We start from the raw sequence: 25,806 nt of genomic DNA on the forward strand, positions 1-25,806 counted from the left end.
TTACATATATAAAATTGGACCTGAAGGACCTTGGGGAATAAAAGTGTACCTGTGAAGTATGTTTCTTTCTGACAGTTCACATGTCACTATAATCAGAGACATCAAAAGCAAATCATGGGTGTGTCAACCATTTAGTAAAGTGTTAAGTAGGGAGTGAACACATTAGTGAATTTAGCAACACAAAACAAGCTAGGAGTCTATGAAAGAACAGATTTTAATGTAACCAACAAAATAATGTGACCTGAATTTCAGTGAGTATACATATATTTTAATGACTGAAGTCAAGATTGAAAGCAAAATATGGAAAATGGCTGCATTACAGACTAAAACAAGGATCTGGAGATGTCTATAGGTCAATGATGTCTGACTGTAATTTGCAATCATGTATAAGATATTTATGTTAATTAGTCCTTTTACCTGTGGTTCAAAAAAAAAAAAAAAAAAAAAAAAGAATATTGCTGTGTAATAAAAGGCTGTATATAGAGATGTAAAAGCATTCTGCATTGGAACCATATAACCAGTCAATATCCAACAAGATGGAGCACAAAGCTGAGAACTGGATCCGTGTTCAGATGATTACAAACCACACTAGATGCTGATGCATTAAATATAGGTTACATTTCCATCAAAGCACAAAAATTCCATATATATATATATATATATATATATATATATATATATATATATATATATATATATATACATATATACATATAATTCCTTAAAGGTGTCTTTCCTGGTTGCTGCACAGTTCAGGCTGGATCCCAGGGACGGAGCCGATGGTTGATCTCTCAGCAGGTTGTGCCACATTGACACTGTGAGGATGGAGGATGGAGGATGGTGGTGTATTTGGTCTCTGTGCTCTCATAGCCCTGTACAATGCTGCTTGATTCCGATGCCACAAGGCAGCATTGTAAAGAGGCTCAAAGCACAGAGCAGGACAGCACTCAAATCATTTATCCACATGGTGGAGGAGGGGAGGAAATAATGTAGATACTGCTGTCATTTCCAGTTTTTTTTTTTTTTCCCTTAAAATACAGCCATGAATAACAGCAGAGAAAGCAAAAATGAAGTCATGGTCAGCTGCGCCCCCACTGGTGCGCCTACAGAGGAGATGCAAAGAAAAGGTTAACAACATGCTAAGAAATATTCACATGAATATCAGGTGTACAGGTTACAGCAATCAACTTGGACATGCATGCATGCAAAAAAAAAAAAAGGATGATAGAGGGTTTAAACAGAGGAATAAAGCGATCTCTCCAGTTCGCATCACATCCCTTTGAGTGGCACAGATTATTTTCTATTTAAAAAAAAATGTACCATAAAATGTCACCTGTGTGTGCACATCACATCACATCACATCACATCACATCCCCATTAGATCAAATCGATCAACAAGATCCCTTATTCTTCTTGCTGTTGTTTATAAACATACAAGGACAAACATGATCTAGATTAATCTGTGGAAACTGCATATAGACATCATGCCTGGAAAAAAAAAAGAAAAGAAAAGGAAGCTAAATGCTGGATCGGTTTTTACTTGAAGTCCGTGATGGAGGGAGGACATGCAGCAGATCTACCTTTCTCTTTCTTCACGCTGAGCGCCACATTTTTTTTTTTTTTTTTTTGATCGACTCGCTTCTCTTATAATTAGGATATTCCCCTGGAAGCACGAATGAAATCAGTCGGAAATGAATGCACACTGCGAAAAAGCACATAATTTAACGCTTAAATCCCTTTCTGGAGAAAATCCACTCGGTCCATGTCGGCTCTGTGAGGCTGCTGAAATCCGTCACACCGTGTGAGGAGCTCAGGAAGCTCTTGATGGACGGCTGGAGTTCCCGTGGGCTTGCTTAATGGAAAGCGATCTCAGCCAATCAGAATGCAAGAAGCGTCTCGGGCTCACTCAGCTGACCAATGGCATGAGCGCATTTCTAGCTCATCTATTTCACACACGGAGGTTTGCGTGGAGAAAAAATGTATATAATCAAAAAGCATAAATATTCCCCACAAAACAACAGGGACAGCCGGTAATTTTTTTTTTTTAAAAAGAGACACAAATCAGCTAAATTACATTTCATAAATTAATGAATTTATTCAAACAATTCTTTGGAGGTTTTACCAAATCTGAAATGCATAAACACATAAAAAATAGCTCAGACAGTAAGGATGTAACAGAATACAAATATATTATTTAGCTCAGACTGAAACTTGTCAGAAAGGTTGATCTGGTTGAGACTAGACTTGTGCATGGGACTGGAATTTCGGTATCCTGCAGGACGCGACAAAAATCCTCACGAGCAGGTTTTCACCTTAATGCGGATGCAAGCAAGCGGCCAGATATGAAGCTCGCAGGACAAAGAAAGACCACATTCATTAACATGAACATGCAACATCGCACAATGCATTCACAGCACCTTAGTGCATTACAGAGCATCTTTAGTACCTGCCTGGACAGGGTCGCGGAGGGATAAACTAACCTACTAGCTTGTTTATATGATGAGAAACAGAACCAACTAAATTTGTAAGAAAACATCACAGGCAAATATTATAACTGCACAAAGCAGGATTAAAAACTCAAGTGATGTAGCTGAGGTTGAGGAACTGTCAGAGCCTTCGGGTTTAGATCACACCCACTTTGAGTTTAAATCCAAATACAGATATTTGGAGTACTGAACAGATACAGATAGCGTCATTGTGTCACACCTCTAATAGATAAGCTTTATTAAAGCCACATCGAAAAACAGGACATAAAAAATATTCCTAAATTTTTAAACCATATCTGCCCTCTCAGACACTGTAATTTTCCTTGTCGGGGGTGTGGTACCATCAAGGGTACATTTTCTGTATGTTTAGTATGTATCTGTTACCTGGTAAGGTTAATATAGTGTATCATTAAAAAGAATTAAGGTCCATACGAGTACTGATATACCTTAAAGCTTTACTCTAAAGCTAATTCAAGGTTCACCACATGCACCTTCCCAAGTAAAGGTTACATGCTAATAGTACAAAAGATACCACCCCAGTGACAAGGAAAAGTACAACTTGGTACCTTTATTTCTGAGAGTGTAGCAGATGTGTGATTACCACACACAAAAATACTGACATTTCTTTGTGCTGACAACAGAAAAAAAAAAAGTTTACTTAAATTCACATATAAAGGAGTGGTTCTGTCAAATTGATTGATTTCATGAATTCAAGGTATTTGTTAATTAATCAGTATAATCCATCCTCCAAGAGATGGAATTTTTTTTTCAGATGGAAAGATATTCTGTATCTTTCCAAAACATTAGAAAAAATTTACGCAAATATATTTAATTTTCATGTACATTCTCGCAGGTCTGTCACTCTAAGATGTTTAGTGTTAAAGTGTAAAAGTGGTAGATTTATAGTCCTGCACTGTAAATTTTTATCGACGGAATTCAAAAACTGCTATTAGGCTTCCACTGTAAGTCTTAAGTAAATGGTTTTCTGTTTATTCCTCAGAAACTTGTTGTCTGTGGTAATCACATATACACTATAGCCATTTTTTCAGAGCTTCCTTGTATTGGTATCATGTAATGAAGAATGGTTTATTTAAACATTGACATTTATTCATTTTGCAGATGCAGAATTTTATCCAGCTACTTATCAATGAGACAGGATACAATCCAAGCATAAAGCCAAGCAACTCTAGCAGCCCTGGCATTTGAACCTTAACTGCTGAAATGTTGCTTCTCTCACCAATCTGTGCTTCTTCGTTTTCTGAATGAACGTCACTACTTGATGTTGGTTATTTTACAGCCTGTGACTAAAACCCAAACAGTTTTCTCCTCCCTGTTCATAATGTTCATTTCTAATCACTAAGCTGATTAGACTGATACTGTGTTAGCTGTGTGCTAGTGTTGTTAGCAGATGATGACGATGTAGATGAAGAGCAAAATGTGTTCTGTACAGAAATAAAGAAAACAGTGAGAGTAATCGCAGCACTCTGGTTCTTTACCAGATATTTTTCCATCATAAGAACGGGTATAAGACAGGGTAAGCAAACATATACCCGTGAATCCTTAGGGATGTCCTGTGTTGGTATCTAACTTCATGAACCTTTGCTACATGGCAGTTTGCATTATAAGGTAGTATGTACCAAAAGGTCAGCCATGACAGCTTTGGCTGTCATCTTTGTGATAAATGGCAGAGGAGGTGAGGTGAACTTATATTAGCTCTCTTACTGTCACTGTTAATGTACTGTTACTTCTGTATCCTTACTTCCATTCATCATAAAATGAACTCAAAAAAGATTTACAGTGAATACCTGTCAGAGTTTAAAAACCTTCACAGGAACGTGACTACTTTAGAATCAAGCATATCATCTCAACATACTGTCACAATATGTGACTTAAAATATCATTATCATAAACTGTAATAATTATAACTAATCCATACATTTTATTCAGTGAGATGACAAAACACGATTAAGCATCTTAAGTTACTCATAACCTGAGGGGAAAATATATTTTCCTATATTTTTATATAATCTATATTATTATAATCTTCCAAAAAGCCTAAGGGATTTGTCAAAAAAAAAAACTTTTTTGAGTGTTTTCCAACCTACACAGCATCACTCACTCTTGCATTCTGTACTCACCTATACAGGGATTAAAACACTTGTGGAATAAGCAGTTTTTTGTAGGGTGCCTGGCCTGTCGAAAGGAGTGAACTGGGTCTACAAATGAGATTCATCAGACACCCACAGAGCTTAAACCAAAAACTGAAAACCTGCTTTACCCACTTTGTCGTATATCTATGCATCTCAGAGTGCTGTTTAAGGAGCAGCTCATGGTTTTCATATCCAACCGAACACATTTTATAAAGGCATGAAAGAGTTCCTACATCAGTATTACTACATTAAAACATGAGTCGACTTCATGACTGTAAACTTACTGGGTCTAGTGAATGAACTCTTTTGGACCTAAAGGAACATCTCCTGCATTATAAGCTTACAGAAGTATCAGACATATGGATTGAGCGAGCGCTACAGTGACGTGGTACTGATGAAAAGTAAGACTTCATCTGGATGGTTGGTCAGAGCTGGTTCAGTAGAGGTGCAGAACCACCTAAACCTCCTTCAACTTGGCCGGCTTCTTCTCTGCCACACAGATGCTGTGCTCCTCTCCGCCCTCACAGCATTACAGGATCTCTAGGTCAACGTGCCGCACTTCTGGATTGCGTTGCTGTTTTTGGAAAAGAAAGAAAGGGAAAAAAAAGAGAGAGAGAGAGAGAGAATGCTGTCAATTTCAGTGTGAAATATGACCTTGAAGAGGAAAAAGCTAAGGAGCCTGACAGAGTCAGGCTCCAGACACAGGTTTTAATCAGCTGGAGGATTGGCTATACTCCATCCACCCTGCTTATTAGATTTTTACACAAGTGTACTGCAGAAATGAGCATATGAGTAATATGAGTAATATGAGCATATGAAAAACTAGGCATAAACCAAATAACCATATACCATATACCATAAACCATATACATCTATCTTACACACTAAATCAAAGTTTCTGGGACTCCCACCATGCATGCATAAACATTGTACAGCAGTGGCTGTAAGATGCATTTTATGCCACAAGCTATAAATTTTTATCAGTCAAACAAATTTACATTTCACAGGAGATAAATACTGATTAATGACATTTTCCAGACTTTCACAGGTCTATTATTTCTGACTGATAAACACTATGTAACATTATGCTTGAGTCCCCTGAGGGGAAATAAAATATTGAGAAAGGGAGGAATTTTTCGGTTTATTTGAAGAGGCGAAATGGCAAAGTGGGCTCAGCTTGCTTGGTGTACGTGCATGTGTGTAGTACTAAATCTACACTGACAGTACAGGGTCAGCTTCCATACATGAGAGGACACACTGTCCTTTGATATAATGTCTGGAAATAGAAGGACATGGTGGTCCAAAACAAACCATTCTCATGGTAGGCTGAGGGGAGAAGAAGAAAGAAAAAAAAGAAAAAAGAAAAAAACACATGCATCATGCAGTTTGTGCTCATATTCTTTGAGCATAAATGTAGAAATATAACAAGAAATCCACATTAAAAGGAACTGAAAATGTTTGTTTATGTATTTGTGTGTTTCAACAAGAGCAAGATGTACCTTGAGCTCTTTCTCCAGACGGTCCACCTCTGCTCCCAGGGTGTCGATGATGTTCTCCCCATGCTTCAACATAAAGGCCTCCAACTCTTCAGGAGTCTTCACCTGCTGAATTTCCTACAACCAGCAAACACAGCTCAAGTTTTGTTATGCAAGATAGACACTATTACACTACTGTGCACTAGTCACAGTATGATTGTTCTGTACATACATTAAGGATCTGATCAATGTCCTGCTTTTCCAAATAGGACCGTGTAACCACCCGTCCATCAAAGTCCACCTCAGCCTTGAAGCGCACTTTACTCAGTCCCATATCGGTGGCCTTCACGTCATGAATCGCTCTGAGGACACAATAAAACAAACGCTAGTGCATATGCATTTATTCTCCATAGACTTAGCACTGCTCTGCTGGTCTGTGTAAGATTTTTAAAGATTTACCTGACAGCAGGGTCGTTCTCCAGGAACTCAGTGAGCTTCTGCACATGCTCGGCTTGGATGGAACGACCCAGCAGAGCCTCCGTATTGGTGTAGATAAGGAAGGCTGAGACGGTGCCTAGCAAAGTGCCCACACCCAGGGAACCCAGACTGTCATAATAAGGGTTACCTAAAACACAGGGAAAGTACATCAATTCCTAGCTCTCAGCCTATGTTGAGTCATAGCAACAGTCACAGTAGTAAGTTACAGTCGACCAGGGGATTTCTTCAGCCCAGTTATTAAAACATATTACACCACAGTGCTGTTGAATTCTCAAATTTGATTGGTCCAAAGATGTTGGTTAATTTTCTATAACAGCAACCCTGACAATAGTGCTGGCTGTAAAGCAAATTAAAGATTTATATTTATATATTATATATATGTGCTCATTGTAATACATTACGGTTTCTATAGTAATAACTTACACAGGGACATCCACGATGGACCCTCCACTTAAACAGATCAAAAATGTGCGTCTACAGTGTAGGTGCTTTGTAACAGTCTGAGATAAGGCCGTTGCTTTAAGTTTAAGTTTTCTTCCTGGGACGTCTTCAGGACAGGATTTTGCACTTTCCGGATTCTCTGTACCGTGATGAGCTGCATTTTTTTTTGTCTTGCTAACTTCAAGATAGACAAAATAAAAAGGCTGGTGAAGGCACAACTGCTTATAGCTACTATAACTTAAGCAATAACAGGAACTAACTTGCTTTGCTGACATTCCACAACATTAAATGTAACTATAAAACAATAATAATAATAATAATAATAATATGATACTTTATTAATAAAAAAAAATTGTAATCCTTGGCAAACTGCTTTGGTGCAAAAGGAATGAAACACTTTGGGACATGCTGTTATAGGATAATCATCAACTTCAGGTGGTGTGATGTGGCTCAACATGATTAAGCATTATTTTCCTATAATAGCACGCCCTGGTCGTGTTTTATTCCTCTTCTACCATGCGAATGATTATAATTTTTTATTTATTGAAGAACAAACTGTCATACTTTTTATCAGTTTATAGTTACATATAGTTTAATGTTGTGGGACAAAACAAGTTAGTTGCCATCATCACTTATGTCATAGATGCTATAAACAGTCGTTCCCTCACCAGCCTCTCTAATATACTAACATTCAATACCTACTATTACTATACCTTACAGAATTCAAGACATCTGCATTGCAAACAAAAGGACATTATGCAGGTCTGGGTAGTGCTTGATCAAAGGTGAGTGGTGTAGCCAAGTAAAACCACAGTTTTTTTTAAAAAATGACCAAAATAAAAGTAGTCATCCAAATAACTACTTGAGAGAGAAATTATCTGGTGTAAACCCTCCATTATAGCATACAGACAGTACAGTGTAGGCATTCTCTGCTTCTTCTAATCCACTCCTGAAGTGCGAGGATGTGGAAGGCAATGCAGAGCCAAATAAACTAAAGAAAACAAGCTGAATGTCAAATTGAAAATGATAATAAATGATTATAAGCCCTAATATAAACTAATGCTATCAGTACAGTGTATTAAGTAAACGTATATGTAAGTAAATTATATAGTATGACAAATCCAAATGACTGAGCACTGACATTCCGTATATGGTAACTCGGAAGAAGGTGTATAGTAATTGGTTCATTATGTGTGCATTCACCTGTGAGTGAGGTTAGACCCATACAGCCTGCAGCCATCACCACACCCAGGACAGCTGCAGCATCCTCCAGCAAGACCACATTGGTACTGGGGTCTCGACTCTGCATTACTGAAACACACACATACAGCAACATCCTCATGTATTGCTCAAAGACAGGAAATACAAGCCTTTAGGAGGAAACAACCTTATCTGTGCTGTCATAAATGCTAAAACAAAATACAAATTAAAAAACCTTTGAAACATTTAGTTGAAATGTTTAAATGTGTATCATACCATATTCAAAGAAAGAGAGTCCTCGCTTATGAGCACTCTTCTTGATTTCATTAATGGCCACCAGCAGTGTTGCTGTGTGAAGGAAACATAAGAACTTAGCTATGCTTAATAATACTTACATCTACATTTAAAGGAGCAGTTTATAATTGTAATTTTCCCTTACAAATTGTACCAAAAATAACTGTAGAAGTATGATATTTAAAAAGATGAACTATTACCTCCTTCTGAAACTAGAGATCCAGCTAAAATACAGTAGGCCTGCAACACAAATACAGATATAATTGGTATTCATATTAATAAACAGATGTTGTTATAATTATATCATAATTGTTATAATTGTACTAACTGTACTCTTCTATAAATGTAAATGAACAGTCACTAACCCAAACCAGTGATTCTATTGGGTGAGGGTGCATAAGTCCAATAATGCCGTGATACCAGGACAGGCCAGCGCCCATCATGAAAATGCCTACTCCGCTGATGAGGGAGGCGATGTAGCGCATGTTGGAAAAGCCGTACCTTTCAAACAAAAGAAAATAAGAAACACCTAAGTGTCTCATCTCTGACTACTAACAAGTCTGCTGTAGGTTCTTCAGACTCAAATCCTTGGTGTAATGTGTAGTATGTTATGTTTACATTCACAGCAATTTATTATGTTGTTATTCTTTCATGCTTGAACTGTGTACTGGTTGGCGCTGCATTATCTCTTACTGTGCCTGTTGCCCTGTTTTAGTAGTTATTGAATTGTCTTAGTCATTGTACTGTCTTGTGCTGTTTACACATGTTTGCATGTGCACTTTATGTAGAAATGTGTAGTCTCTTGTAGTCCTGTGTTGTTTGATGTAGCACCATGGTCCTGGAGGAACGCTGTTTCGTTTCATTGTGCATTAACTAGCTGTATATGGTTGAAATGACAATAAAGCCACTTGACTTGACTTGGAAGTAAAGTCACTTGTTTGATTGTACTTACGGGTGGCTAGGGTCAGGGTTACGCACAGACTGGCTTATTCCCAGTGCAAGAAGAGCCTGAAGGAGAAATAAGGAAAACATAACGTAAAGCATAAAATCAGAAAAACACTATACTCAGAGATACCAACATTGCAAACAAGAAAAGCAGGCATACAGAAAAAAAAATTTACTACACAAACCCTAGCATACAATCGTGCACAGGACGGCAATTTCTCCCACAAGCAACAGTAAGAAAACAGCGAGGCAAAAAGTCACCAATAACCACTAATTAAGCACCTTCTTTTGACATCTTGTTTTCTATTGGCTCACAAGACCAGGGCACATGAAGTCACAGGTCAAATTTCACCTAAATAAAATTGACATGAATCGAAAGAAAACTGCCACCATAAAGAAATCTGCATCTCACTTGTCCCGTGTCCTTTCCCCTTCAGTGAATTGGCTTTCCGGTCACTCAAATTTTATTCTTTTTGGTCTGCTTTATCTCAGAAATTTTTCAGGTGGCTCCTGCATCGGTGTAGCTAAACTATAGATGTTGGCTCCTCTGTATATTAAACCCATTATCACATTAACTAGCACAGCAATTAAAAACAAGAAGAGTGAGAATGTATAACCTGGTTACAGGTGTCTGCCAGGGAATGGATGGCCTCTGAGAACATGCTGGCTGATCCAGTATAAACCCACGCCAGAAGTTTGAAAACGAAATTCAGTCCGTTTCTGAGAAGCAAATACAAAATGAAAAAGATCTCAAAACACTAACACATACATTCCTTTAATTCTTGCATCACGCACAATGACATGGCACTTTAAGAAATTACAGATTACTTTATAAATTACTTTGGAATTCGTGTTTTACTTTATACTAACAGAAACTAGGCTATTAAGAGAGAAATTCTGGCTGTTTGGGGCAGTTAAACAGATGCATTTCACAAGGCCTGGTGAATCCCTCATGTGATTGCACGTGTTTTAACTCAATCTCTTTAATCTAATATAAAATAATTATATAGTCTTTTCTATCCTGTTACATCCTGCCTGCTGAACTTACACTGCCCTGATGAAAGAGCCCAAGTGACCTCTATAGCACACAACTGCATTTTCAGTATTAATTGAACGATAGCTTACTGGCTCTTTATAAAGTTATCAAAGTGCTTGAGCATATTTGGAAACTTACATGCATATAGCTACCATCACCACCTTTCCTGGCCCCTGGAGGAAAGTAGACCTTTTGCCAGATCGAGGCTGTGGAAAGAGGTTTTAATGTTCAAACAAACAAACTATTAGATTATGAATGAACTTAACAGTAAGGTACAGAAATGTGATAATAGTGACAAAAGTGCCCCCATTCATGTGGTTCAATAAGGCAGGTCACACATGTCTATTAAAGATTATGGATTGCATAAGAAATATTATAGACGGTGGACAAATGCTGAAAGAAGAACATTCCTTCCACTTCCTCTTCATAGGAATAAATCAGAGAGGAATAATTACAAGTTCAGTGCAGTACTAGAGAGCACATAGCTATTTAGTATCAACTATTTATTGCTACATTATTTGTCAGGGCTGCAGCAATTTCCTTCATTTACTACTGATAATGTTTGCTGAAGCTGACACTACAGGAGAATAAGCCTTTTTAGGTGGCAAATAGACCAGATATAAATACTCACTTTTGTGTTTCCCCAGAAATCCTTGTACTCCTTTAACAACTTCTGATTGCGGAATATATCTAAGGATATGGTGAGAGATAGAAAACAACAGAGAATCTTAGGAAAAAATGTATCCATGAGTCCGAAAGCTCAGATTTACTTTGACAACATGCTACATTTCAAGTAAACACAAAATACTCTAAACATGTTGGGATAATAAATAGTTCAAAATATTAAAGCACTAAGTAAAAATTTTGCAGTTCTATTACAAGCTGTAGAGAGCACATACTCTCTTGGTACTGTTGCTCCACCTCTTTCCTGAGATTCCTCTCTCGAGCAAGGGCCTCCATACTGCCCCAAACTTCCAGAGCCCTACAAAACACAGAACAACCAGCATTGATGAAGAAGAAACTGAACACCACAGAATGTACAGACTAAAACATGAAAGTTATGGATTAGCAGTTATAAAAGTACGTACTTGGCCTCCACGTCTGAGCGTAAAAAGACTGTGAATGCCTCTGTGTCATCATGAGGACTCCGTCGACGGATCTTCCTCAGCTGCTCCAGGTCACTGAAAACACACAAACACAAAGCATAGACATGTAGAGTCATCAGGAAAGACTGTACGTAACCACAAAATGGATAATAAAAATTCTTTCATTATTACCATCTTGACAAATTAAACAAGGCAAAGGTGAAGAATGACTTTCACAATGTGAAGTGAGTACTATTCTCTGATGTCTGTACCTGGGCTAAAGAATGACCGTATTTACCTGGGTTTGAGGCAGAACTCATTCATGGCTCTGACAGCAGTGATGAAATTGTTCTGAGTGTATTTGGTACCGTATTCCCGCTTCTTCAGCACCGCCCGAACTGTAAACATCAGGAGGAACAGAAGGTCACGTAGCAAGCCACAATAAGAGGAAGTAGGTGATTGTAGTTTCACAGTGCTTGCTTTACCTTTTACTTGAATACTCTCTGCTTCTGGCAGACTCAGAGGTTTGGATCCTTTAAAGAAAGAAAGAAAAAAAAAAACGAAGAAAGTGGATTAATGGTTAAGAAGAATGAATTTTGTTGCTTCCATGTCAGAAATGTAAACAAAGAAATATAACAATTACCAGCTGGCTCTTTGGAGAGCTGAGCAGTGAGCAGTTCATCTGTGGGTTTTGTCCCATTTTGGCCTGATTCTGGTGGTGGTCCATCTTTACTGCTGCCGGCAGTAGAAAAGTACTGAACCTGTGCCCAGGCTATAGAAGCTCCTCTGGGGTCAGGGAAGCTAAACCACAGGCTGTGGCCTTTACATCTGCTTTGCCAGCCTGCACACAAAGAGTACTAAATGTCACATATTCAAAAGTTCATGCAGAAAACAAGAAATGGTGAATCTTCCAAATGTTCTGCTAACACTGCTACAGAGTGAGTGTAAAAATTCAGATTAAAAACTTGACCATGGCTATGTATCCTACTTCAAAGTTCATAGGCAATAATAAAAATAACAATAATAAAAATACATACAGATGTCAGACTAATACAGTTTAATGTAGTGCGTAGTTTGAGTGCTAGTGACCACGAGTGGTTTACCATAACATGGCCGTGATACTCGGGGAGGGAGCTGAGACAGGTGAGCTTGCTGGTGCAGGTAAATCCTGCACATAGTCTGCCATGGCCGATGTGCCAGGCAGGAGAACATCCTCGCTGTGGCGAGTCCGAAAGAACACTGCTAGAACCTGCTGGACATTCACATGCATAAACCTTCATAATGCAAACATAATGCAAAATACTTTATTCACTACATGCTCACTATTTACTTGGAGACTCATTATTAAACACCAAAAGCCTCTGTGTTACACAGCATTTAGAAAAACAATTTATTCCAAGATACTCAACCCTGGATCTCCCTGTTAATTCTGATGAGCTAACGTACTGTAATGCACTGCAGCCATGTTTTTAACAAATATTAACCTACAAATTATGTTTATTGCTTTCATACAAACATTTTGGCGGTGGTGAAATTGGTCACATTGGACCAGAGCCACATTGGACCAATTCATCTTAATGAATGAATCGGATCTTTGAAAGAGTAATTAAGAAAAACATGTTATAACACTGAAACAACTCTAGGAAGCAGGAAGAGAAAAGAATCAGCGCGAAATGAAATAAACGGTATGTTTAGAGTGTGTGCTGTGTGTTAGTCACTGCGCGGCTGTGGTCATGAACAACTTTGACCGGTAACGTTAGCTAGCTAGCCGGCTAACAGAAACGACACTCACTCACACAGCTAATGAATCCTAATGAATGAATCGGATCTTTGAAAGAGTAATTAAGAAAAACATGTTATAACACAGAAACAACTCTATTTGTTACATATGATCTGTAAAAGGTCTCTTATTGATATTTTAATGAAATGAGGACTGCCACATTTATATCATTCTCACAGGAGATGTAAATTTACAAATGGTCACAACTAATTTGTGTTCATAACCAATGCCTTGCTGTAAATGCATTAAAAAGCTGGGGTCAATTCTAACTATCCATACTGCACTACATTTCAAAAGATTGTTATTTTCAGCTAAAGGGAAAGGAGCAAATACTGCACTTATATTATTTGCTTCACACAATGAATTTTGATACAAGCTACTGGATGGCTTTAAACAGAATTCAGTCTAAATCAATCAACTGGTGCAAATTTTTGGATTTCTGTCATTTTCCAACAGCTGGCATTTATGACACAGCAAAAAAATTTCCAAAGTAATATTTGCAAAGACTGAGAGTTTGGGTTACGAGGCTGTACATTCAGGTACTCAACTAACTATGGGGGGAAATTAGAGCTCAAATGGAAGCCCCTAGAATATAATTATATCTGTAGCTATACAACCAGGCGTAACCAGTATAGTATAACCAGGGGTATCAGGTATAGTATAACCAGGGGTAACCGGTATAGTATAACCAGGGGTAACCGGTATGGTATAACCAGGGATATCCGGTATGGTATAACCAGGGGTAACCGGTATGGTATAACCAGGGGTATCAGGTATAGTATAACCAGGGGTAACCGTTATAACGAGTGGTAACCGGTATAGTATAACCAGGGGTAACCGTTATAACGAGTGGTAACCGGTATAGTATAACCAGGGGTAACCGGTACGGTATAACTAGGGGTAATACAGAGAGAAAACAGACAGGAATGGTTTTCTCAAAAGGTCCCTCAGGTTAATGATAGCTAAAGTGAGCATTTAAACAGTTATTAAAGAAACTACTGTGAGTAATAAAGATAATAAAACTCTAGACACTCGGGTGTTTTCCTGGCTGTGCGCTTCGCTACACCAGTGTGGTAGCTAGTTGGAAAACTAGAAAAATGGCTAGTTTAGCAGGTAACAACTGCCCTAACATTTATTTACAATCTGACAGCGTTTAGTGAAGCAGGAAGAGAAAAGAATCAGCGCGAAATGAAATAAACGGTATGTTTAGAGTGTGTGCTGTGTGTTAGTCACTGCGCGGCTGTGGTCATGAACAACTTTGACCGGTAACGTTAGCTAGCTAGCCGGCTAACAGAAACGACACTCACTCACACAGCTACTCATTAGAGTTACACACAAATGTCATATTTTCGCATTCTGTACCTTTATGCAGCAATTTGTCCTCCACATATCCTACTCCATGTTCTGTATGTCGGAATCAGCTCGCTCACATTTCTCCCATTGTGAATCAGCTAACTCCATGAAAACAGTCAAGGTGCCAGTGACGTGAGCGCGTTCTCGCGAGACACTGGATAATTGAAATCGTCCGGCGGCTCAGTGGGCGGGGCCAGAGCTGCGGCTGCGTCCAATTATAACACTGTACACTACATAGAGTGCACTACATAGGGCGTTAAAGCTACTGCGTTACGCTATGTACAGCACTGACATAGGGAGTAAGAAGCTTTTGCGGATTTGACCTCAATCTCTTTTTTAATATAATATTTAATAAACGAACTCTGCTTCAGTACAAGTAGTTATTGGCTAATGAAGTTTAGTAATAATAAAACCTATTATGTAAGAAAGTTGGAAGTAAAAAAGAAAGAAAAAATCCACTACTACCACTATTATTATTATTATTGTTGTTGTTTTTGTTGATGTTTAGTTTATTATTATTTTTATTATTATTATATATATATATTGCTTGCATAATAGTCGTTATTATTTAAAATAAAGCTCACTTAAAAAAAATTACAAAAAGACCAAAACAAACAGAAGTTGTAAACAGAAAGAATATTATAGGGTATGTGGCCAAGCTACAGTATGGTAGTAAAGAAAAAAATATATACTACTAGTATAGTATACTATTATAAATCTTTTTTATGTGTAATACTACTGATACTATCACAAATACTACTAATAGTAATTACATTAATATTAAAAATATGCTCATATATTTATATATAAGCATAATATACTTATACATAAGAATAATAAGACACCATATGCTTATGGTGCCCTATAATTCAGGGTTGCTTTTATTATATTATTCATATTACAAATAACACTCTTTATATATATATATATATATATATATATATATATATATATATATATATATATATATATATATATGCACACACACACACACACACACATAAATAGCAGCATTATTGTTGCTGCATTATTCATAATTGTAAATGTTTATTTTTAACATATAATAAGATCAACAAAATGTTCAACGTCATAACTCCTAACTCAAATTATGACCTAGTCTACATTGAAAATGTTCCTCAGTGAAAGGAAAGAACAAACTGTGAACAGAAAGCACAGACCAGAGAGTCTCTGGCCAAGCTACAGTATGAAACATACAGTAGGTGCTGATATGCTGGCACCATCATGTGGTAAAGACTGAAACTACATGTAGTGACTGAGTCATTCATTCCTCTGTCTTCACTAATCACTCTATCCTGGTCAGGGCTAAGGGGGATCTGGTGCCTACACATTCATGGTACAGACTGATTATGGAAATATTTCAGTACTAGATGTTGAACATCATTTTATACAATTATTTACTCTACCCTATACCCTGTACTGTAAAAACACAAGCAACATAATACCTCAAAATTGAAAAAAAAAAAAAAAAAAAACTATGTACAGCAGCTACTAAAATTCAGCAAATTGTGAACAGATTAAAAAGCAGTGCATTAAATTAATTTTAAATGCAGGTGGTAGCTCTTCAGATCTCCTTCTTTAATTCCACTCTGTCAGATTTTCAAGTTCTTGAAGCCATTCCCTCTCAACCTAAACATAAAAATGCAAAATATGGATAAGCTGATAGCAAACGCTTATAAAATAACAGCATGCTCAGCAAAAATGTAATTGAAATAAACACACAATCCTTAATCCTAACATGCTCTTTACCTCTTGGTTTTCCATTTCAGTAGTGTACAGAAAACCGGATGAAGATCCTGCTAAACCCTTTTCTCCATCCAGTTCCTCAGATAGTGGTGCACAGAACAGGGACGTCATCGGACTCGGCAGAATCTCCCACAAACTGCTCGTAGAGGCTTCTGAATCCTCCGCAGTGTTCTCTAAACACTGTCTCTTAGAGAGTGATGCAGACTGCTCCTTATCTCTGTGAGCCCTCTTGCCAGGCAGTCCTGAAATGTGATACGAAAAAAGTAATAAGCAGTGGGTTGGATATAATATGTAATAAACTAAAGTCACTACATTACACACATGTATTTCTTATAATGAACTATCTTCAGTTTAAATATTTTGTGTGTAGGATGGTCAAAATATGAAAATTGCCACTACTGCAGTTTTGCCACATTTTAAAACCGGGAAACATAAAAATTTTACATGAAAGTGTTATTTCTTCATAAAATACACATATATATTTCCGTTCCAGGGGTTCTCGCACATACACTGCCCTCCAGAATTATCAATGGCCTTCATAAAAAATGAGCAAAATGCATTCACTCATTCATTCATTCATCTTCAGTTTATCCTGGTCAGGGTCGCACTGGATCCTGGATACAGGTGGAGGTGAGAATACACCCTGGACTGGATGCCAATCCAGAGCAGGGCAGCATGCACACACACATTCACACTAGGGGCAATTTAGAGTAGCCAATCCACCTTCCGGCATGTTTTTGGGAGGTGCGAGGAAACCAGAGAACCTGTTTCACTAAGTTATAAATACGAGTTTGCAAACCTGTAAAATCCCTTTATCATCCATTACCATGGGAAAAAACAAACTTTCAACATAAACGAAACCGTGGTTATTGAGCTATATAAAATGGGTAATGGATATAAAACTACATATGCAGTCAAAATACACCACCACAGAATGCTACTGCAACTGCAACACTGCTGCTGCTAATTCAATTCATTCATCTCATGCTCTCTGTGAATCAGATCCCAAGGTCCATCTCTATTATTATTATTATTATTATTATTATTATTATTAGCAGTAGTAGTAGTAGTAGCAGCAGCAGTAGTAGCAGCAGTAGTAGTAGTAGTGGTAGTAGTGGTAGTGCTAATAGTAGTAGTAGTGGTAGTAGTAGAAGTAGTGATTGGCTTTGGACAGCACATGCTCTTTATAAACAAGGGACAGTGCAGCTCACCCTCTTCACAGGTCTCAGTGCTATTCTGTTCAGAAACAGCTTCCTCTTCAGCCTGGAAAAACAAATTACAAAATGATGCTTTCAGTCTCTGTGCACAGCCTGTTGACTGGTATAATCAACCTCCTGGGTTTTCTTAATACAATAACAGTCATGCATAACAAGTAATCTATAAAGGTTTAACAGTAAATGACAAAACCTTTTCAGCTGTGCACCCAGGGCGGGAAGTAAAACGGCCATTTATGACTCTCTGAAGAGTTTGATGCAAGGATATAGACATATCGTGGGTATTCTGTACCTAAAACACAAATATACCCACATGATTTATAAACCATTTTAGGATTTTGGCAAACTAGCCCACAAAAGAAAACTGACTAAACAGTGCAATGGGTTTCATTGAGATGGTCATATGAAATACCTTCATGCTATTTAGACAGGCAGAGCGAAACTCTACACTGCTACTGCCGCTCACAATACTGTTCACAGAGCTCAGGATCACTGACATGGCCGACTGAAACGTCTCACTGGACTATACCACCACACGCAAACCAATAACAACAACAACAACAAAAATGCATACACACAAATACAAAGGAGGGTCACAAAATTGACTAATAGCTTAGTGCAATTAAAGATACATAAAGTGAAGGGTTGGAGATTTGCATAATCAATTAAGCTTTCCTAATAAGGATGGCAGTTTAGCATCTTGCCTTTTTTCTTTTAAGGAAATCCTTGAGGGTGTTTTCCAGAAGAGACTGCAGTGCTGACCTCACTTTCTCTCCATTGTACCAGAGCACCTTGTCCAAGTATGTCTCTAAAGTCTCTTCATTTGCTTCAGACATTTCAAAAGGCAAATCAGATAACACCTAGAACTACTGAATCAAAACATTCACAGCCTGTTTTTTCAATCATGTATTAAGGTGTGAACGCATATTAAAAAACACATATTAAAGGTGTTCTTTAATATTAACACCACTAATAAAGGTGTTCTTTAATATTCACACCAAAAACTGTTTTAGAAATTGCCATGTGATGTACTATATCCTCCTAGTTTCTTCCCTTCAGGCATCTGGGGAGGAATAAAGAGGAATACTTTCAGCAGAAGGAGTGGAGTTGCTAGGGGGAGTGAAAGGCTTACCACCGTGCTCAGTGCTAATGCAAATTTGCCTTGCAGGCAGCTGAGAGAGCTCTAAAAATTACAAACTGCACCTTTACTGTTTAGCTGTGCAATACATGACCAATAATTTGAACTATTATAATCTACTAGAAATCATTTAGTCCAGGCTAAAGTGTTATCTGTTTGGAAAATGTTCCCAACTGTCTTGCCACATTACTTTCTTCCTAACACACATAATCTAGGTCAAAGTGAGGTCCAGGGAACCCCAGGGGTTCATGATTTTTCAGTTTAGTTACAGCGAAGGCACCCATTATGGAAGGTATTATGTTCTTACAGTTATTAGTTTGGCAGTTGGTTTGGTTTGTCACTAGAATTGAATGAGTGTAATCAGGTTGTGCTGATAGAACGTTCAGGAATAAAAAGCTGTGTAGCTCTAATAAATACACAAAATATTTACTATACAGAAATATTAAAATAAATCTGTGCTAAGGGAGTCGGTGGAATTTATCTTACAGTTAAAAGGGTTTGGGTTTGAGAAACTAAAGTAGGTAACTGATCTAGGTAAATAAATAATTATTTATTTCCAAGGGGTCTTGCAGCAAGAGATTCAATAAAAATGTGGCCTGTCATTAAGTGATAGTGGAATGATGATTCTTACTGATCAAGTCAGAGAGCTGGGAGTTAAAGGGGTCATTATGCAGGATGAAAAGGAAAAGAGTGAGTGTTTGCGCCACAGGATGACTCTGTTCCAGCTTCACATCCTGACTCACAGCCCGGCTGCATTCTGGCTGAGGTTCCTCACTGGGATCATTGTCTACAGAGAACTCCACCTCACAGCACAGACAGCCTAGATATACAAGAGTGGGTGTGCTTTTATTTATGTGTCCTGCTTATACAGAATATATATTATCAGCAGTATGCATTTTACCATGAGCAGTGTGTGTTGGAGTAGAGCGGACTTGAGGCAGACCCAGATCTCCCCAGGGCAGAGAGTCAGCCAGGTTCTGGAGGAAGCTCAGCTGCATCTCACTCTCTCCTCGCATTAGAGGAACGCCACTGGGACTATACACTAAAAAGTATGTTAGATGTTAAGGAAAAAAACTGCTCATAAATCAATGCAAGCAAGGTCATGTGTTCATTAAGAAAGCGTACACACACTCATTTTGTGCTTAGCTAACCTCATCATCCCTGATGCCAGAAAATCTGAGGTAATGGAGATGCTTTAATATGCTCCCATGTGAGACTATTAGGAACTGCAAGTCACAGTTAATTCATATCAAGAAAACACACTGCTATTGAATAAGTACAATGACCAAATATAAGCTCTTAAGCACTATTATACCAAAACGCCAACTCAAAAACATTTTGTTCAACATTGGGTGCTTTTTTTGCCAGCTACACACTCAATTTCATGTATTTACCTGCCGTGGGAAAGAATAATGTACAAAAATACCTCATCACAACTTTCAATCAATTAAACACAGACTGGAATATAATTCTGAAAAACATTCTGTTTTTTATTAGGTCTCAACATAAAATAGAGTATTTTACTGGATTAACAGTACTTCAGTGTTTTTTAAAAGCATCATGTCTATGTAAAGTAAATTTACATCTTTCGTACCAAACAGTTGACCAAAGAACACTATTAAACCACTTGAAATTCTGAGCTTTTTTATGTTACAGTATTTCCTTTAGATTTCTCTAAACCTAAAAAATGCTTGCAGGTATCAGTTACAGGATTTATCACAATATTCCACCCATTTTTCAATATATCATATTATCTTCTGTAAGTCTAAATCTCGTCTCGTCTAGCGGTGTATGTTAGCTATGTAGCTTGCAGGTCTTTAAAAGAGCTTACCTTGTTAAAACACAGGATAGCAATTATCAATAAACAAAAGGCCTTTTTTTTAAATAAAAAATAATAAATAATAAAAAATACTCTGAACTGTGAAAACAAGGTTTGTAATTAGCTTTATATTAAAATTTTATATTGCATATACCAACATAAATGATCTAAGTAAAGCAGCAAGTAAGCCAGCAGCAATCACCCTCTTTGTACTGTAAAGGATATGCATATGTGTGAGATGCGAGTTGGCCAGTTGGGGTACTGCTTCATGCAGGGCCCGAGCACAGCCATGGTAGCGATGCTCACCTCCCCACACAACCCGGCCTCCACAGCCTCAGAGGAAAGTAAGAGAGGGAGGGTCTCCCCTGAAACTGGGTGCATCTGACTACATGAAGGGAGAGACCTCACAGGGAACGTAGTCCTTCAGAATAAAAAAAAAAAAAAGCCACCAGATTTTTATCTTTTTATTAGACTCGGTATGATTAACTTAATTTACAGCAGATGCAAAGTAAATATTTGAAATCTGAATTAGAGACAAAAATCCCAAGCTATATTTTTCATAGGAAAGAAAAAGCTAACTGTCCGAATGCGGTACTGTCCATGGCAATGGCACGACCCACCATGGAATGTGTACTCTTGGCACTACAAGAAAAAATAGGAACATTTCCTGTGTGAAAAAATAAACTAATTCTCATGTACATAGCACACCATCATGGTTTTAACAGGTATTAAATGATTTCTATTTCCATTCGATTTACCTGAATACTTGCTGGTGTGTTTGTTCTTTATTCCTGATTTTGAAGATAACTGTGATCTGCAACACATAAACAAATAAAAACACAATGAGTCACGTAAGAGACAACACACAACACTAAGATCAGTGTAAACTTAATCCTAGGCTAAAGTATTTAGCAGAAGCAGAAGCCTTTATTTGTCACATATACGTTACAGCACAGTGAAATTCTTTTCTTCGCATATGTGGTTGGGTGATATGATGACAGATATTCTACAGTTAAATCTATCACTTTTTATGACTTTTTCAAAAACACTTTAAAAGTAAATTTACAGTGATGATACACAAAATATATAACAATGCTTCAAGATAACTCACACAATAGGAAAACGGCCTATTTATATTCATTCTATAAAAAAAATACGCAACTATAACATCTTTTATAGATGTCATAACATCAAAAAAAAAAAGAAAAAAAAGAGAAAAAAAAAGTTATAAAATTTATTTTTAGGACCCACAGACCTTGTGATAATACGATATAAAAAAATAATCAATAAAAAAAAAACATTTCTGAGAATTTTCTGTATATTATCACGACTTTTATAACAGTGTTGTTACTTCCAGTAACTCAGCGTAGCTGAATGGACAACAAAATCTGTTCTTTCTTTCATTTACTGCCTTCCATTTTAAATTCCTTTAATAAACAGTGAATACAAAAACAAACTGGACTCGTTTTCTTTTACATATTTACATCATAACACGTCTTATATCATGAAAATGTATCACAGTATGATATTTCTACCACATCGCCCACTCCGAGGCTAGAACCTGAGTTTGGTTAAATGCAACGTAAGCCGTGTGTATGTAGAATAAAAGATTTCAGGTATTACCTGTGCATGAACCAGACTGAATCTATGAAGAAATCTCTCAATCTCTAATTGTTGGCAGTCCTGATCTACCTGTAAGAGAAGACAAGGTGAAGCTCTTATAGATTAGATTTATTTAGAATAACACTCAATGGTGTAAACTGCATTTCATGCTGATCAGCCAACAAAGCATACACACCTGGAATGAATGTGCAAAGCGTAAAGGCCCAAAGTGATCTGAAAACTTGCAGAGCTCTTCAGGATAAGGGCAGTTACAAAGAGAGACAAAGGAGGAAAGTCTGTCTACAGCCTCTAAAAAAGAAAAACACAAGTTAAATTCTTAACCTACACCAACTGGCCATTTGATCAGTTTTACCTATGATATACACCGATCAGTCATAACACTGAAACCACTGACAGGTGAAGTGAATAACATTGATTATTTCGTTACAATGGCATCTGTCAAGGGTTGAGATATATTACGCAGCAAGTGAAAAGTCAGTTCTCAAAGTTGATGTGTTGGATGCAGGAAAAATGGGCAAGCAATAGGATCTGCGCAACTTTGACAAGGGCCAAATTGTGATGGCTAGACGACTGGGTCAGAATATCTCAAAAACGTCAGGTCTTGTGGGGTGTTCCTGGTACACAGTGGTCAGTACCTACCAAAAGTGGTCCAAGGAAGGACAGTCGGTGAAGTAGTAGGTATATAAACAGAGACTGTGGCCCTTCTGTTGCTAATGCACACTGATGGATGAGGTAAAGAGAGTGATGAATTTGTATAGCTACTAAAATTAGTTGATAAACTGATCAAAGTGCCAGTGAATGTAGATACATTGTGGATGTGCCACTATAAGTCCATAAGTCCATAACACCTGCCTTTCTTAATGTTTTTCTTAGCCACTTTGGAACACCAGGGACCAGCAGCTGCAACTGCAAACGGACAAGATCTCATCATGATTTTAGCATAAACACACACACACACACACACACACACACACACACACACACACTACAGCTTTCCAATATTTAATCGAACTTTATTAAATAATCCACAATTTGTCACAATAAATCTTCAACATTTACATAGTTTAAATATATAAAGGTAAATATTTACATTACCAAATCACTTTATTACTTTACATATATACATAGCTATTTACCTTAATATTTACAGAGATCATAATTTTAATAAAGTCCATGGATACTTTTTTTTTTTTTTAATCTTTTTTGGTCTATTGTCTTTTTAGTTCATTTAAGATTTGTTTAAAACCGTCTCAGCTGGGATATGGCTTTGGTTAGTGATCATTTTGCACCTTGTTTTCCAAAATTTATAGTTAACAATACAAATTATAAGGCAGTAAAACTCTTTTGAACTTCTGGCTAGGTTTTTTTTTTTTTTGCAGATCTCGCACACATGATTCTCCCTCATACCGGTGTGTGTTGGAGGTGTGAGCTCTGTGGACAGCAGCACCAGTAAGCCGCCATTACCGAGAGCGCGCGCCTTCCCGCGGTTACTGCGGATCAGAACCATCAGTAACCTGATCACCTGAAACACAAATAAACACCAAATAAACTCCCCAGCTTACAGTAACAACACCTGAAACACAAATAAACACCAAATAAACTCCACAGCTTACAGTAACAACACCTGAAACACAAATAAACTCCACAGCTTACAGTAACAACACCTGAAACACAAATAAACTCCCCAGCTTACAGTAACAACACCTGAAACACAAATAAACACCAAATAAACTCCACAGCTTACAGTAACAACACCTGAAACACAAATAAACACCAAATAAACTCCACAGCTTACAGTAACAACACCTGAAACACAAATAAACACCAAATAAACTCCACAGCTTACAGTAACAACACCTGAAACACAAATAAACTCCCCAGCTTACAGTAACAACACCTGAAACACAAATAAACACCAAATAAACTCCACAGCTTACAGTAACAACACCTGAAACACAAATAAACTCCACAGCTTACAGTAACAACACCTGAAACACAAATAAACTCCACAGCTTACAGTAACAACACCTGAAACACAAATAAACACCCCAGCTTACAGTAACAACACCTGAAACACAAATAAACACCCCAGCTTACAGTAACAACACCTGAAACACAAATAAACACCAAATAAACTCCCCAGCTTACAGTAACAACACCTGAAACACAAATAAACTCCACAGCTTACAGTAACAACACCTGAAACACAAATAAACACCCCAGCTTACAGTAACAACACCTGAAACACAAATAAACACCAAATAAACTCCACAGCTTACAGTAACAACACCTGAAACACAAATAAACACCAAATAAACTCCACAGCTTACAGTAACAACACCTGAAACACAAATAAACACCAAATAAACTCCCCAGCTTACAGTAACAACACCTGAAACACAAATAAACACCAAATAAACTCCCCAGCTTACAGTAACAACACCTGAAACACAAATAAACTCCCCAGCTTACAGTAACAACACCTGAAACACAAATAAACACCAAATAAACTCCCCAGCTTACAGTAACAACACCTGAAACACAAATAAACTCCACAGCTTACAGTAACAACACCTGAAACACAAATAAACACCCCAGCTTACAGTAACAACACCTGAAACACAAATAAACACCAAATAAACTCCCCAGCTTACAGTAACAACAGTAATTCATGACACTTCAAAGTTTAAACGACTTCATAAATACCACAGCTGCCTCAAAGGCGGCTAACTTTAGCTAAGAAACTTAGCTTTGCCTATCTAGCTAGCACGCGTTAGCCCAAACAACAGCCTCGACAGCGCCCCATGTTAGCTTCTAGCTACTTCATTATCAGAATATTTCATTAAACATATTCGGACACATTTTATGACGCTGTATGTTTTATTTTTCTTGGTAGTTAGCTAACGTTACCTGTCGCAGTTTAGTGGACATTTTCGCTGCAGCTCGTGTTTAAATCAGTCAGAGAGCGGAGAGGAGGAGGAGGTTCCAGCTGTATAACGTTAACTCTACAGTCTCATGTCGGGTTTACACTTTCACAATCATTTACATCCAGTTTACAGTCAATTCAGTTAGATAAAAATTACATTTAAACCTTTATCTATCTATCTATCTATCTATCTATCTATCAGCAGTAGTAGTAGCAAAGTAAATTAATACTAGTTAGTATTATTACTACTAGTACTAATAGCAACAGTAATAAGATGATGATTACGATGATGATGATGATTATTATTATTATTATTATTATTATTAGTAGTAGTAGTAGTAGTAAAGCAAATTAATAATAATTAGTATTAGTACTAGTACTAAATGTAACAGTAATAAGATGATGATGATGGTGATTATTATTATTATAATTATTATTATTAGTAGTAGTAAAGCAAATTAATACTAATTAGTATTAGTACTAGTACTAATAGCGACAGTAATAAGATGATGATGATTATGATGATTATTACTATTAGTAGTAGTAGTATTAGTAGTAGTAGTAGCAAAGCAAATTAAT

The 25,806-nt window shown here is 37.3% G+C and overlaps 1 protein-coding gene across 1 annotated transcript; it reads right to left on the reverse strand.

Moving 5' to 3' along the window:
* Positions 1 to 198: 198 nt before the first annotated feature.
* Positions 199 to 25,348, reverse strand: slc30a9 (solute carrier family 30 member 9). The gene is made up of 33 exons (XM_034306014.2): positions 25,212 to 25,348; positions 23,709 to 23,823; positions 23,154 to 23,207; positions 22,477 to 22,589; positions 22,302 to 22,370; positions 21,437 to 21,492; positions 21,258 to 21,320; positions 20,904 to 21,099; positions 19,761 to 19,908; positions 19,491 to 19,679; positions 18,426 to 18,547; positions 18,134 to 18,244; positions 17,915 to 18,013; positions 17,719 to 17,770; positions 16,484 to 16,749; positions 12,714 to 12,849; positions 12,254 to 12,451; positions 12,096 to 12,143; positions 11,909 to 12,008; positions 11,614 to 11,706; positions 11,425 to 11,507; positions 11,157 to 11,215; positions 10,664 to 10,731; positions 10,107 to 10,209; positions 9,497 to 9,552; positions 8,910 to 9,045; positions 8,745 to 8,784; positions 8,527 to 8,598; positions 8,254 to 8,361; positions 6,571 to 6,736; positions 6,344 to 6,473; positions 6,136 to 6,249; positions 199 to 5,210 (listed from the first exon to the last, which is right to left on the reverse strand). Exons 1-33 carry the CDS (start codon positions 25,230 to 25,232, stop codon positions 5,166 to 5,168), a joined length of 3,429 nt encoding a protein of 1,142 aa, XP_034161905.2. The 5' UTR covers positions 25,233 to 25,348; the 3' UTR covers positions 199 to 5,165.
* Positions 25,349 to 25,806: the final 458 nt, after the last annotated feature.

Source organism: Pangasianodon hypophthalmus, chromosome 7 (genome assembly GCF_027358585.1).
Source record: "Pangasianodon hypophthalmus isolate fPanHyp1 chromosome 7, fPanHyp1.pri, whole genome shotgun sequence".
Lineage (NCBI taxonomy): Eukaryota > Metazoa > Chordata > Actinopteri > Siluriformes > Pangasiidae > Pangasianodon > Pangasianodon hypophthalmus.